This window comes from Centroberyx gerrardi, chromosome 19 (genome assembly GCF_048128805.1).
Source record: "Centroberyx gerrardi isolate f3 chromosome 19, fCenGer3.hap1.cur.20231027, whole genome shotgun sequence".
Classification (NCBI taxonomy): domain Eukaryota; kingdom Metazoa; phylum Chordata; class Actinopteri; order Beryciformes; family Berycidae; genus Centroberyx; species Centroberyx gerrardi.
The window spans coordinates 4801485-4817163 of NC_136015.1; the positions used below are offsets into that span (position 1 = coordinate 4801485).

The 15679-nt window shown below is 39.6% G+C and overlaps 1 protein-coding gene across 5 annotated transcripts in view; it reads right to left on the bottom strand.

The window, feature by feature from the left end:
- Positions 1–15679, bottom strand: part of thrb (thyroid hormone receptor beta) — an 84740-nt gene that overhangs the window by 5288 nt on the left and 63773 nt on the right. For 3 of the 5 annotated variants that reach the window (XM_071907538.2, XM_078290345.1, XM_071907540.2), the window contains exons 5-10: positions 5557–5657; positions 5314–5461; positions 4037–4242; positions 2723–2809; positions 1832–1978; positions 1303–1561 (exon numbers count right to left, since the gene is read on the bottom strand). In XM_071907538.2, coding sequence (XP_071763639.1) covers positions 1303–1561; positions 1832–1978; positions 2723–2809; positions 4037–4242; positions 5314–5461; positions 5557–5657 — 948 coding nt within the window. Of the gene's footprint in view, positions 1–1302; positions 1562–1831; positions 1979–2722; positions 2810–4036; positions 4243–5313; positions 5462–5556; positions 5658–7380; positions 7812–15679 lie in introns of those variants that run through there. The other 2 variants (XM_078290347.1, XM_078290346.1) reach the window with 2 other exon arrangements.

A 15679-nucleotide genomic window follows, 5' to 3' on the forward strand; every position in this document is an offset into this window, starting at 1 on the left:
GAAAATGGTGCTCATCCTTAAAAGGGATTAAAAATAGCTATTGTAAGACCTTTGTTTGCAAAATAGTACAAATTTACAGGATGCAATCATACATATTTTTGGATATTTAGCAGTGAACATTAGGTAACTTTTCCCCCTCAAATGGATTTGTAGCATATTGGATCCCTGCTCATGGATAGTGCAATCTTCTTTCCCGGTGTTAATACCATAAGCCAAATACAGCAGAGGATATACAGGACGGGCATTAAAGCACCACTGACATGTTTCCACATGTGAGTCACCACTGTTAGTTATTACTGCTAATCACTTCCACCGATGGCCTGTTTAAAGACCAGTAAGCCAATGGTTTAATTTGGGATTATAGGGATTTATTGAGACCAGTGAAGGAAAATGGAAAAAAAAAAGTCTCTATCCTTCCTTTGTACCACAGCTGAGTGAATCAATACTTCCCTGTGTATCACTCGCCCTGCCATCTCAAAGGCACCGCTTGAACTGGAGAGCACTGATCTATTCTCCCATGCACAGATTGCGCGCATTGGCTTTTTGTCATGGAATCAATGCCAAAGTACAGTTCAGTCTGCTAATCACTGTAATCATTTTGAGAAGCTTTGTGCAGCTAGCTTGGTTTTGGCTCCGGCACCGTTTCTCTGTGCGGCGCACGGTATCTCAGTCAAGATCAATATTGTTCTGCTGTGTTGTACATGCAATACGTGAGGTGGGGCTAACCTGCCCATCTGTCTTGTCCTCTGAAGCCCTGCAGTTACAGTAGCCACTAGGGCTTGATATATATTGACTCGGGCCAATACAGACATTTTTTGGTTAAAACTGCCAATAGCCGATATTTTGTGCCGATATTCAGTGTCTTTAAATATGACTATTTTTGTGCCAAAAACTTTCAGTATTCAGTGTTTTCCCCAGAATTCTATTCTTGTCAGGGTGGAAAAGCTTCTGAAACAGCTTTAGACCATCATGGGACACTAAAACTCTCCACTAAAACTACTATACTACTGTATACTACTATACTAATACTACTACTACTAATAATAATACATATTCATGCATTCTTGTGTGGAATCGGATTAAATTGTCTCATTAGAATCAGTTCAGGTTGAACTGAACTGTTGTCATAGACAACCAGTGCAGTATTGATCAATTATACAGTAAATACTGAATTAATCAAACTGCATCATATCCATCATATCAGAGATGGACCACACTGACTGGCCAAAATAATTTTTTTGAATAAGAGGCCCATAAGCCGCTCTGCAGCGCACGGTAAGAATCCGGACACCAGGTGCTTACCGGATGAAAGGAGGATGACCGCCTGTAAAAGAGCCACCTCAGAGTCGTCCAAGTTGAAGGACGACAGCGACACGCCGAGGTCAAAAATGGCGTCCGAGACCACGCCCAGGCCTCCGTTCTTAAGCTGGCCGCGGGTGACCGCCATCTCCCCGTTGAGCGTGAGGGTCTCGCTCTCCGGATCATAGCGAACGGCAGCTCGCAACGACATGATCTCCATGCAACAGCCTTTCAACAGGATGATCTGGTCTTCACAAGGCAGCTGAGTATGACAGGAAACAGATAAGCATTTAGTTACAGGATTATATGGCTATGGATGGCATGTATGGCCTGGATCTTATCTTAGAGAGTCAATTGTTCAAAACGGACTGCTGAAGATTCAGATTGTTCAAATCAAGGATCAACGATGAAAAAAGAGAACGACCTTTGAACGTTAACAGCAAACTCAACATTTGCATTTCAACTCTCAAATCTAGCATTTAATTTACGGAGGGTCTAGATATACAGTATGCTGCACTATAGCTGCGCTTACCTCACAAAACATAGGCAGTTTTTTGGCAAAGTCCACCACACGGGTGATGGCGGGGGTGATAATTTTTGTAAACTGACTGAAGGCTTCTATGTCCACTTTGTTTCCTTCAGGTGTATTTACGATGGATGCGTGACCAATGTCCTCAGGCTGAAATGACACGGAAGGATTGGACATAATGACTGAACAGTCTCCCAGTATGAAAAATCAAAACCAGTAAGACTGCAAAAACAACACATACAATGTTCTTGTTCTCCTCTAAGTAGGAAACAAGCCCAAGGAGGAACTTAAAAGTATGATAATTCAAAATGCAATAAAGCTGTTTACTTTGGATTTAGTTGGCAAGGTAGTTCTCCCTATGAATATGAATACTATATAAGACAGGTCATAATATACACTGACCGTCAAAAGTTTGTGGACACCATATTTTTGTTTATTTTTACTATTTTTCACATTTTAGAATAATAGCAAAGATATCAAAACTAATATAAATAACACAAATGGAATCATGCAGTGACCAAAAAAGTGTGAAACAAATCAAAACTATCTTATATTTTAGATTCTTTAAAGTACCCGCCCTTTGCCTTGATGGAAAGGCAAAGGCTTTGGAAAGAAATTCATACATAGGCATCAACTTCACTATTTATATTTGTCTAAGAAACTAATTTCAAGTATTTAATCATAAGCCTTTAGATCAAAATGGCTTTAAGATCATGAAAAACATAGTACATTCAATCAGGTGTGTCCAAACTTTTGACTGGTAGTGTACATAGAGCCCTCACATTTCTTATGGACTTAATAAACAGCGTTATGTATATTGATATTGGTGATAAAACACTTACTGGAATTACTGTATCGCAATTTCAATAAATGTTTTTGTCCACTGGGTCTTACCTTAGTTTCCTTCACCCCCACTGCGCTCTGGTCAGAAGTATAGAATAAATTACATGTTATTTCATTAAGTAGCATTGCTTCCTCGACCTGTTGGATAATCAACAGGAATCGTGAAGTTTCAATGAAGAACCCGTGTCAAGCCAACTAAAAAAAAAACAAGTTAAAACTGAGGACAGATGAAAGAGTGTGCAGAGAGAAAACAGGTGAGCACAGAAATGCAAGACGGGTTTCTATGGCGAGAGTCGGGGATCAGAACCACGGCCTCAAACAGGTCCTCAGAAAACGCAAAACGAGTCCGCCGCGCGTCGCAGTTCACAAACAAGGTTATCAGACAACTATTTAAACAGGGTTCCCACTGTGGCCCTGGTGTAAAATTCCATGACTTTTTCATAACCTTCCATAACTAAGTAGGAGCGCTTCCATGCCCTAAAAATGAATACTTCCTGGTTTGTTAATGTTGTTTTTCTAAAGGGGTGAACAGTCTGGTTTCCATTTCAGTTGGTCTGAAAACTATCTAATGCAGTGAAGTTGGAAACACATTCTGGTATATTCCTGTAAAGTGACCCATTTGTAGAATTCCATGATATTCTCTGACTTCCACAGAGAATTTATGAAATCCCCTGACTATCCCTGTCTGGAATAGGCCTCTCTAACTTCCATGACATTCCAGAAATTCCATGACCAGTGGGAACCTCGTTTAAAAACTATACCCAATTAGCCCAAAACCCAGATAAAAGCAAACAAATTCGTCAGTTAAACGTCTCAGTGTTCTTTCTCATCTTGCCATAGAAACCCGGGACAAAGTCAAGAGTTTAGATGGACTTTCAATCTGGACAGAGCAATTAAGACTTTTACAGAAAAGAAACAAAATTAGTCAAAAAAAAAAGGTAGGGTGTGAAATCAAAAGCTTCAAACTGACAGAGAGAGAAAAATGAAAACAGCACGAAAAGATCAGTTATTAGTACTGGCGATTAAGGACATTGCTTGGCAAGAGATAAAAAGAAAAGACAAGGAAAAGATGTTCCGTTATAAATTAGTGCTGTTGCGCTGAGGAACACACTTTCTCCATCGTCCAGCTAATTCTCCCCACTCTACAAGGAGATACAAAAAAAACACATGGACATATTAACACAGGGAACAGTGGAACAGTGGTTGTGGTGGCGGGTGGATGGAGGTTGGGGGGCATGAAGTGGAAGGGGGGTTAGGGAGGGGAAGGGGGGGGGGGGGGGGGTAGAGAGGGGGGTGGATAGGATAAACTGGGCTGGGTGATCAATACAATGGAGGCTGTTTGCCGGGGAGGAGGAGACGTCTCACCAGGAATTTCCGCTTCTGCTTCCAGTGGTTGCCCTGGGCGTTCGTGGCCATATGGGCCTCGGTCACCATACGGATGAGGTCCCACTCCTCGTGGGTGGGCTCCAGTCGGTCCCACACCGTCTTCTGCAGCTCCTCCTTCCGACGGCGCTCCCGGTTCTCCTCGATTAGCTTCCGCTTGGCCAGCCGCTTGCTGTCGTCCAGCACCACTGGGGGGAGGGAGGGGAGGGAGAGGAGGGAGGGAGGGAGGGAGCCAGGGGGTTGGGAGGGAGAAAGACAATGAGAGTGGACAGGAATGAGGAGGGGGAGGAGGAGGAGGAGGGGGGCAGGCATGAAACGATGCAAGAAAGTTGCCGATGCGCTTGAAAACACAGGGCAATGCTTGCTTTACTTGAAGTGCAGATTATAAACCCATTAGAAGCAGAGATATATATTTCTTACAATTTCATCATCAGACAAACATCAGAAAATGACATTCAATTTAGATAACACTTGACTTTAAGCGATGATGATACGGCATCATAAGCGCATTATAAGCACATAGTGAGTGCATGATCATTATTAGTCAGAGCTTGATACAATAAACATAATATACAAGGTAACACTTGAAGTGCACTGTGATGCATTGCAGCAGATTATAATCGCATTAGAAACACAGATAAACTTTTCTTACAATATAATCATTAGACAAACATCAGAAGATTACATTTAATTTAATATCGTGTCATTAACTAAACAGTATTCAGCCCTCTATTTTTTTGCACATTGTGTTTATCATTACCATGCTTGATGGTAATTAATAATAATTATCATCCTCTCACAATGTGCTTACACTACAGTACCTTATGAACACCACTTCAAGTAAAGTGTTACAAAAATACTGTACAGCATCAAACAAGTATGTAATTATGAAGGCATTACCAATCTACAGTGAGCATGTATAACAAATGCAAAGTATCATTGCATGAAATGACACTCACACACTTGGGCTATGTGAGAACTGTTGTGTAATTCAATTGTTGTACTGTCTAAATAAGCAAAGGGCACTGACTTACAAAGACCTCAGGTTATAAGGAACATGTTTAATTCTATTCTTTAAGTTCTTATTCAGTCACTTTAAGCTGCTTTACTGTTGTGTGTTGCCGTGCAAACCCTAACGTTCAGTTTATTAATAGAAACTATAAAGGTCTCAGAAGCCGCCATATTAATGCCATTACAGAAGGCTTCAGATCCACTCGGGTCGCACACTTAGTGTGACAGTCTCGGCACGCAAAACTTACAATCGGTCGCCATTCCAACTGCGATGCACTTCTTGAAGCGACATTCCTGGCACTGGTTTCTGGTCACTTTGTCGATGATGCATTTCCCCTCGTACTTACAAGCATAGGTTGGGTTGAGATTCTTCTGGATCGTCCTCCTGAAGAAACCCTAGAGAGCAGACCGTCACATGGTCAAAGCTGCTTTGAAAATGTTGCACTACACTAGTTTTGTATAATAATAATAGGAAGCCACGCTCGTGTTACCTTGCAACCCTCACAGGTAATACAGCGATAGTGATAGCCTGTAGCTTTGTCCCCGCACACTACACATAGCTCATCCTTGTCCAGGTAACTTGGTATGTACCCTAGAGAGGAAGATCAAGATGGTTAATATGACATTTTTTTTAAAGAAATATCACTGGAGTAGTAGGAGTAGTTTTAAAAGTGGCTTTTAAGAGTGTTCATTCACTGGGGGTCTAACATGCTCATAGGGCATACGTGTTGCTAACCTGCTTTAAAGTTGGTGTTGACCTGAGATTAACAATATTATTTAACAGTCATCCACAAAAAGTGTCTTGGCACGATACGGCTGGACATGAGTTGCTCTGAAAATCCCATAAAGGTCTCTGAGTTTGCTCACTTGCATGGAAACGTTAAACGATAACATATACAAGCACTCAATTTATCTTAGTCTTCAGTAATACATGGTCCTCAAGAACAAGTATCTGTAGGTGTGAGGATTAGTTAGGATTAATTAGGATAGGTTAGAATTTAATAACGGAGGTTCTTCAGCAGGAGGTAGATCATTTTGCTTTTTTGAAATGATTGTTGTTCCTTTTTCTTTCTAGAAATCATACATGCAATAAACTACTTCCAATGATTACAGTTATTTAACACTAGAAAGGCCAATGGATTTGGGGGTCTACGAGAAGTCCAACAAGCTGTCAATTTAAAAAGGGAAAATATAATTATAACCACTATTTCCTTGTGTGATTTAGAAAATCTGAAAAGAAGAAAACCAAGATGAAACCAAGAAGAAAAACAGGAAAAACAGAAATTGGGTCTGAGGAAAGTCATGGCAGGACATTTTGAAAGCAGAGATATTTCAATTCTAAAACTCAGAACAGCAGTCAATTGATGTTGGCTTGGCCTATGTCGCATTAAAAATGTCAATGTACAAAAGCTTTTAAATAAAAGGTAACTGGGCCCTGTCAGCATACAATGGAGAAAAAAACCCAGAATGCAAAGTCAAGTCCTATCTCAAGCTTTGAAGCCACTATCTACAGACGGTCCAACAGTGTGACACCTAATGTTTGTTTAGCACTGACCTCCAGAGATACCAGTTTACCTCCCAAGTTAACTCGATTCTGTATCTTTTGTGTTTGGGGTTCAAGCTTAACGAGTTCAGTCCTTTGACCTCTCGCAGGCTGCAGGCCTGGAGGTTCAAAAACTGATCAATACTTCTGAGGGTCTGTGAAGAGAGCCATCATTCAGCCTGCATCAGCCTTCTGTTGCCTTGTCTGTGGGCTGCTGCCATCACCATCAATCAATATGGACCCCTCCCCTCCCCATTAAAACACCCCGAGCATCACTGATCTGCCACTGCATGACGCCTTAAGTCTTGGATTTACGCTTATCAGACTTAACTTGAAAATCCCAGACATCATTGATTCATTGATCAAGGAGGAGGATTCATCACTAATTACCAAAAAAAGAAAAAAAACGCCCTAAGGGGCACGCAACATACTTTAGACAAAATCGTGTGAGGGAACCACATAAATCACAACCACCAGTTAATTCACAACTCAAATGTAATAATATATTGCAGTTATGCACTTGAAAGTGTACATGCATATGGCATTCCGCCCATTTTTAATCAACCACCCAAAAAGCAAAAACACAAGTCTTCCACCAAGAAGAAACTACAACATAGGCCTTCTACAAATTGTTCCCAAAGACAAAATTCCACGGAGTCAAAGAGGAACACAACGCAAGCGGACAACAAACACAGGTTGGCACCATGGTAACAACAGCATGCATCGGGAGTAGACTAATACCCAAGCTGCCACGCTAATCTGGAGGTCGTACCTTTCTTGTGCTGCCCCTGCATCCACTGCAGGTGGAAGAAGTCAGGCTTTCCCTCAGAGAAATACTCAGGCTGATGGTGGAAATGACTCAGAGGGATCTCCATGCTGCAAAATTCACTTTTAAAAGCCGGAGCGCCGCCGGCGTACGCGCAGGAGTAGTGCTGGCCGGGCGACCAAGCCTGCTCCATGCAGGGCGGGTGGTGCATCGGCTGGGGCTCGCAATGTCCGAACCCTGGCCCTTCACCCGGGTACATGCAGTATTCTCCGCCGCCCTGCGCCGTGTAGCCTCCGCCCCCACCGTGAGGCATCTCGTACATGTCTGATATGCAGTAATTCATGACGGAGGGCTACAGTGAAGTACCATAAAAAGTTAGAAGAGCTTCAACTCCTCTAAGAAAAATCCCTTCAAGGTAAAACCTAAGTGCAAAAGAAATCAACTCCTAACTCGATAGGTAAGAGCATCAAGCCGCGTGACAAGCTCTCTAGGACAATTAGAAGTTTCCCGATCTAAAAAAACAACAACAAAGTTCCTCGAGGTTGACCTTACATAGGCGAGTGAACCCTTCATCCACCAAATCCGCAGACTATACCGAGCAATTGCCCCACCCGCCACCACCCGGCCGAATTGGGAAGCAGAGATTTATGACGACGCAGGGCTCTAATCTGACACTGGACAAATCCTAGAAGTGCAGCAGACAGTGGCAAATGTCACAGATTAGAGACATTGCGTGATGCACCTACAGTAAATACCATCTCATCGCATTGGCCGAGTGGAAAACACACCAGAAGAAGGCAAAGGCAATGTTTAGGAAGACGGTGCGGGGTGAAAAATGTTTTGTACCAACTGTACACGATGAGGATTCCCATATGGTGGAACAACTAATGGTTAATCTGACCCCTCAACCCTTAACCTTTGCTTATTAACCTTTGCTTATCCCGCGGGTGCCTCAGACAAGCACCCTTAGGTCACTTTCATTATTCCAGTCACTTTAGTTCAATCTGCGTAAATGTTGTGACACTAAGAAGATTTCATTGTCTGTGGTTGTGACACATTTATGACCAAAACACCAGAACAGTTTAGCCGCCTTCGTCAAATAGAAACCACCTTACGGAGAAGAACTAACACTTCTTAAATTAATACTAAACAAATTAAGAAACTAATTCAGATTCAGAATTCAGAATATATAGTACATGCTTAATATTTTTAAATAGCGAGGAGAAGTTCTGTCAAAAGACAAGGACGCGCATCTAAAGTGCAATAACACCAAATTTAAAAAAAAGAAATCACAGACTTTAAAGGAATCTTGGAATCAAATCTTGATTATTGAAATATATTGAAATAATGGACTCAAGTTTATCCATGCATCACATGCTATACTACTTAGTATTAAATTGTACATAATAAAAATTAGTTATATTCTTTGCAACACATATTCTGGACAATTGATGGGTAGACACTCTATTCTACAAATGCATTTGCAGCATAAAATAACATTAAACCATTTTCTATGTAGCTTTTGCAAAATCAATTCCCCCCCCCCCCCCCCCCACAGTGGATACAGAACAAGCGACAAATGGCCTGATTTTTTCAGATAATACACGTATTATCCTCGACACCAGCTATACTTGGTCATATTAATTATGTGTCCTAATCAATAAGGATAGGATAAGCCTTATGGCGAGGATGTGTATCTGTTCTGATTCGTAATGCCTTCTCTAACTAAGTAACAGTGTTTTCTTCACCATAACTCCACCATAACATGTTATTCCCACTTTGCTGTATAAAGTGACACTTATAAATACAATTCCTACAGTTTGATGATTTAAAAAGAAAAAACCTGCTGATCTTTAGGCGATTGTCTTTATTGTGAGTTATAGATAATACTGCAAAAGAAATACTGAAGCAGACTTAATTCATGTGGCTTGCAAAATATAATAGATTTCATTACTTTATGTAGTTACTTTCACTTTGTATTTATACAGTTACTTTCTCTATTGTTATTATTTCTATTTATTTGTTTTTGAGTTGTCATTATTACAGTATAGACTTTTATTGCATTTAAACATACAAATTATCATATGACTTTTCAATATTGACAAATGAGGATGAGATAAGGATTTGTTAAACATTTGCTAATATAATCAACATAAGTAATATTGTATGGTTGGAAAAGTGTAATTGACTTTATTCTCAAAGACTGGTGTCACAGCTACTGTGTTTGTGCCCTTTGTGTCACAAACAGGTTCAATTCTGTTCAGTTTTTAATTGGTCGCTCTCCACTTTTTAGGAGAAAGTATGACAAAAAGAAATTACAGGAGAAAAAAAAAGAGAAAATCCACTCCAACAGGTTACAGCCTGTTAGTCATATACTACACATAATACATGCTTGGCACCCATATACCTGAAACATGTTGGTGACAATAAACAGAAAATAAAGTCTTTATTTGAATGGAGAGGAGAATTAATTTGTCTTTTTTTTTTAGCTTTATTGGCCAATATTTGCACTGTTTGGGCATGTGTGCTCATTTTCATAGATTACCTAAACAACAAATTCCACTTGTTGTAATATGAGCAGCATACATCAAGATCAGAAAGATGGTGTATTTGTGATCTTCTGTTAAGTTTCTGTCAAGCTTTACTATTTTTTCTTTTAATCTATTTTTGATTAGAAAATAAGTTAGCAGAACGACAGTCATGTCTCTGATATGAATTAACACCTAGACATGTGAATGCGTGAACACATAGTGAAGTCGCGTGCTGTTTTGGTTTTAAATCCCCGCTGCTTCTGCTTGTACTCATGTGAACTCTGAATCAGAGCCTGCAGTCTGCACGGCTGTGTCTCCTCCAGAAACAGAGGATCAACCTCGTCGCTCTCCATCTTTGTGAATAAATAATTTGGGCTTTTTTGGTTCATTCTTGCTCTACAGTTACTCACTTCGACTACAAAATCCCACACTTTTTCCAGACCTTGACGGGATTTCAAGATTTCAGTTGGTGTTCAATATGATTTGTGCTGACAGTGATATTACCCAGCTCCTATCAGCCACACCATATAACTCTATAAATGAAGATTATTCCTCACAACAACACATTTCAGAATATTGTCACTGTCGGGCAAAAACCTTGCATCTCCAAAATGTCAACTTTTCAGGATCTAGAGAAAGCAGCTTTGTTTTTAGCTTGACCACCATGCAATTTGGGTTTTGGAAGAGTTTCATAAGCCTAAAGTTCACAGAATTGGTCTCAACCATAGAGGAACCATGTAATCGTTCAACTGAAGTTAAAACACGAAAATCATCAAAATTGGAGTTACAAAGTTCTCACAGGACAGCAGTGATATGTGAGATGACAGGGCATCAATAAACACAGAAAATGTTGGGGTTTTTTTCTTGTATATTGGGCCTAAACAACACTCATTTTCCCAAATTTTCCAAATTATTTTGTGCAATTTAAAAACCTTTCCAGACCTGGAAATTGACAAAGTGTTTTTCTATACATTTCCAGACTTTCCAAGCATCTGTAAGAACCTGGTTATTACTTGGTCGGTGAACAGACATACGGTAGGTAAGTGAGATTGTGATGGGCTACATAATGATAATGATATTGCAAAAGGGGGTTTGGATTAGCAAGAGTTTGATCTGAGGTTTATCTCATCGCTGGGCCACTTCTGGCCCAGTGTCTCTTTATAAGATTCAACGCTCTCAACTGGGCAGAACTGAACTGATATCTGAGCAAGGTATTGAAAAGATGTTGGGAGTAAAATTTAACTATACGACAACCCTGCTGTAAAATGGAAATAGTGTATTTTAGGGTAGGTTTACCTCTAATTATCGCCTTTTTGCCCTCTTTTCTTTTTGGGTTGGAAGGTTGTGCTTCCACTGTCCTCATGTGTTTTTCTCATAGACATTCTAACAGTCTGAATATCTTGTAATCCATCTGTCAACCATATATATATAGTCCATTCTATACCACAGCAAAAAACCTAAAAATAACCCTAAAATGATCTGGAATTTGACTACATGCAGGTCTGTAATTCAGACCTTTGCAAAAATTACTTGTACTTTTCAAATGGATTCATAAATTCCACCTCCTCTATTGATTGATATAGTCAAATATGTTTTGTGACATACGTTAAATTTGATTTTCATACACAAAAACACATATTTTTTCATGAAAATATTTCAAATGTCCCTGAAGAAGCAGACATTATTTGTACTTTAGAATTCATAAGAAAATAACCTTTAGCCAAAATGTTTCTCAAAAAAAGAAGCTGTGTAGTCGGTCTAATAGTCACAGAGGTGGAACAACAAAGACTAAAAGCCTAGTGAAGGGCTGACAAGTGCATTAATGAGGTTATGAGCTCAGTTACAAATGCCATATGAAGCCTCTAACACTCATGACACTTAAAGCACCTTAAAACTGTCACGGGATCATGTTTAAGTCACATCTCTGAGTACGCAGCGCTGCTTTTATAAACTCATTAAGTGTGGAGCACAAGATCATCTCATTATTTACAGCATTTTGCATTCTGTGCAGCGCACACGTCCACATATTGCATATTTAAGCTGAGACGGGCCAATCGGCTCTATGTTAAATGAGGGTCTGCAAGCTCTTCATGTAGCATCATGGTGAAGACATGAGACACAGGGTGAGCTGAGGTAGTCTAAGCCCTCTGGTAGACCATTGCGTGGCAGTCTAGTCCCAATATCCCTTATGTGTGAATTAGATTAAATCTTGTTGCTACAACTTGCAAACTGCAGCAGATATTACTCACTTTTAGTGTGACTATAAGTGATCATTTGGATTTTTATTGCACTGGACTGCCTACAGCAGTGGATTGGCTGCTATGTTTTTGACGCCTGTGTTGACACAATTCGTAACGGCAAGTAGGAGATACCAAAAAATTCCCACATGACCTATGCGTAAATACGTGTCATATTTACGAGAAATCTGATATGACCTGAATGCATCATCAAATTCATCATCTGTTTCATGACTGAATTTGAAGGTTGAAAATGAAGTTTTGCGATAGTGGCTGGGCAATATGACTACCATCTACACTACCAAATAACTCTATAGCTGAAGATTCTTCTTCATAACATAAAATATGAATGTGAAATAGCATTCTACAGCTCTGTAAAATATCTCATAATAATTCCATCAAGAGTGAACAATAATTTTTCTTTAGACGTGTTGCCCAATTCCAAAACATTTCAACACCTGGAAATGACAAAATACATTTTTCATGGAAAATGCGGCAACACACTCTCTCTCATAAATCCAATACAATAACAAGTAATATTGTAAAGCAATGGAGTAGTTTTAGTAGTTTGAAGTAGTTGATGTAACCTGTGTACAAATAAATAGTGGGCTATGTTTAACTTTCAAAACATAACATTCTATGATATTTAATGTATTTGTGGGAGAATGACTAACTTTATTACAGCATCGCAGGGTTCATTTTATGTTGGTTTGCCTTCCTTGACAAGGCCAATTTTGAAGTAATAGAATACTTTTAGTATATAAACATTCTATGAGTGAAGTTTATAAGCAATTATGCCTGTTTGATTAAGAATTGTAGTGAGAAAAGTTAGTGAGAAACCTTTTTACTGTTTTGCTTCTCTTCATTTGTGATTTTGTCATTTTCATTTTGGACTTTGGAACAATATTTCAATAATATTAAAGTGGGTTCTCATACAGCAGATAATGTAGAATAATTTGATATATTACATGTGTTTCTTGGATTTGGATACAAAAAATACATGCTGTATTCAGATTTTGAATAGAAAACCACAGATGTGACTGCCTCTTAAAGCAATATTCCACTTAGTTTTAGCATGGGGGTTATTTGGCACTTGACCGCCATGAAAACCAGAATATAAACTACTCACCAAGATCAGATGCAGCCGGACGAGTTTGTAGCGTTCAGATTTTTACTTCCCATTCATTTGAATGAGGCCATGAAAATAGACTGAAAACTGACATTTAACACATTGGTGAACAGATTCAACAACAGATCCTGCTGCTGTGATATTTTGATAATTTTTTAGAGCATAATTTTGCCAAATAGCATTTTTATTGATAGAACAGAACATAGCGGAGGCATGTATCCCTCTGCTATGTTCTCGTCTATCAATAAAAATGCTGGCGGTTTAAGTGCCAAATAACCCCCAAGTTAAAACTAAGTGGAATATTGCTTTAACACACTGGAATTCAGAGTTCATCTACAAAACCTTTGAACAAAATCAGTAGCTCCCTATTGAGAACAGCACAATATGTATCTGCACTGAAGGAAGTGCACTGGTAAACACTGTGGATTAGACCGGCTCCTGGCTCCTTTAATGTAATAAGTGTGTTGTGTGACTGGTGGATGTGATCGACACGCAGCAGCTGGTAGGAGCCGGGCCCTTTGAGGCAAATCTGCTTGCAAAGAGGGCTTGATACCAGTTTAACTTTTTGATGAGGTGACGTCCTCGCTGTGGACTAATCTTGTTTGGAGTTTCTTAAGGGACTTTAGGTAAACTGTTACGCCTGTCCATACTAAAACAATCTGTTGTCTGAGAGTCTGAGAATAGAAATGTCTAGCTTTTTTTCCTGCCGATTTTCACATTTTTATGTAAGTTGTGAGCAGTTATTATTATGTTATACATTTTCTGCTGCCTCAAAAATAAAATAGTAGGAAGTTAACATCCAAGGCTGTGTAGAGAATCATACAGTATAGAAACTGTGAATCTCATTTATTAATATTTCTGTATGAAAAATGGTGATGCTGAAAGGCTGCAGCAAACCTGACTTCAATGACTGAATCCTGCATATTAAATGCTGTGAAAAACTCACATCTTAACTGTTTTTCATTGCTCATATTAAAAAAATATTCTATAAATTCGACTTTACACCCCAATGCAAACATCTAAATCAATGTGTTTTTTGGATGTCGACAGCTCCAACTGCAATACATGGGAATGTTACAGCTGGTGAATTTGCTTTGACAGTCCCTTCGGGAGCAATTAGCAATGAAATAACCACAACTATGTTAAATTAATTACAAATAAATCAATTATTAAACTCGGCTTCCCGCGAATATCCATGAAATTCACCTCCTACCAAGACAATGAATAGTTAACGCCTTTCAAAAGAAGACTTTCTACACTGGAATCCTCTGATAGAGCAATGTAAAGCTTAACATTAATTTAACCGCAGCTATTCCTTTTATTAGAAGTATTTCTTTTGGTATGAAGACACAGACAAAATTAGAGTATTGAAAGTAAGATTATAGACTTCACTGAAGAGCTTTAACAGGATTTCAGAGGAATAAAAAAAAGCATGCCATTTAGTGGATACTTTTATCCAAAGTGCCTCGCATACATTTTAAAATACAGCAATTTATCGCCATTTTTTTGCACTATTTGAACACTTCTCTACTTACCCCGAACGTCTTTTTGATCAGATGCATCTTTTTCCTCTGTACGTTCAACCTTCCTCTAAATAACACATAGGAATAATATCGTCCAGAAGCATATTTCAGACCGCCTGTGTCAAGCAATGCTGAGGCATAAACACTCCCTGGAATAATCATATCTCCTTTCCAACAAGCTAAGTCGATTATTCCACAGCTATTCCCGAGACAGCAGGGCCTTTCCATTTTAGCTGAACCATCAAGCGCCACTGATACGACGTCTTCCCTCGCCGCTCCTTCCATACAGTAGTCTACACTTGCAAATGGAAACTTTGTGTCTCAGTCGATGGCACCTCCACACAGTGGCCCTAAAGCAGGCTTTTGCACAGATATATTCCCTCCCTGATTGATTATTTTGGGCCTTGGGGGTTCAAAGCCGGTCATGAACAATTTTTGGATGTCAGGGATCTGGTGGCCCTCGACTGACACGGTGACCTGAGCCAGATTGTCCCCGGCTACTCCGGTGTTACCTGAGGAGGAGCACATTAGTTGGGAAACCTTCTCCTTAAAGTTCAGGGTAAGCTCAGGGGAACAACAGAAGGTTCCACTCATTTAGAGGTGCAAAGTTCAATAGGATTATCCCGCACTTTAGAATAAAGGGGGAAACTGGAGGAGTCGATTTTAGCCGCTGTTCTCTTTACATTTCTAAATCTAGAATAAAACAGAAAATCAGGGAAAATGTCCGTTCTCTTTTCTCTGCATTACTTCGATTCCTGGCATTTGCAGCTCAATTGCAATAATATTCCTTCTGACGTTTTCCGTGAACATGAGCAAAAAATGATTGTTAATATCACACGCACTTGACAAGCCATGACAAGGAATGTGTTTCTATGCCCAGACCAC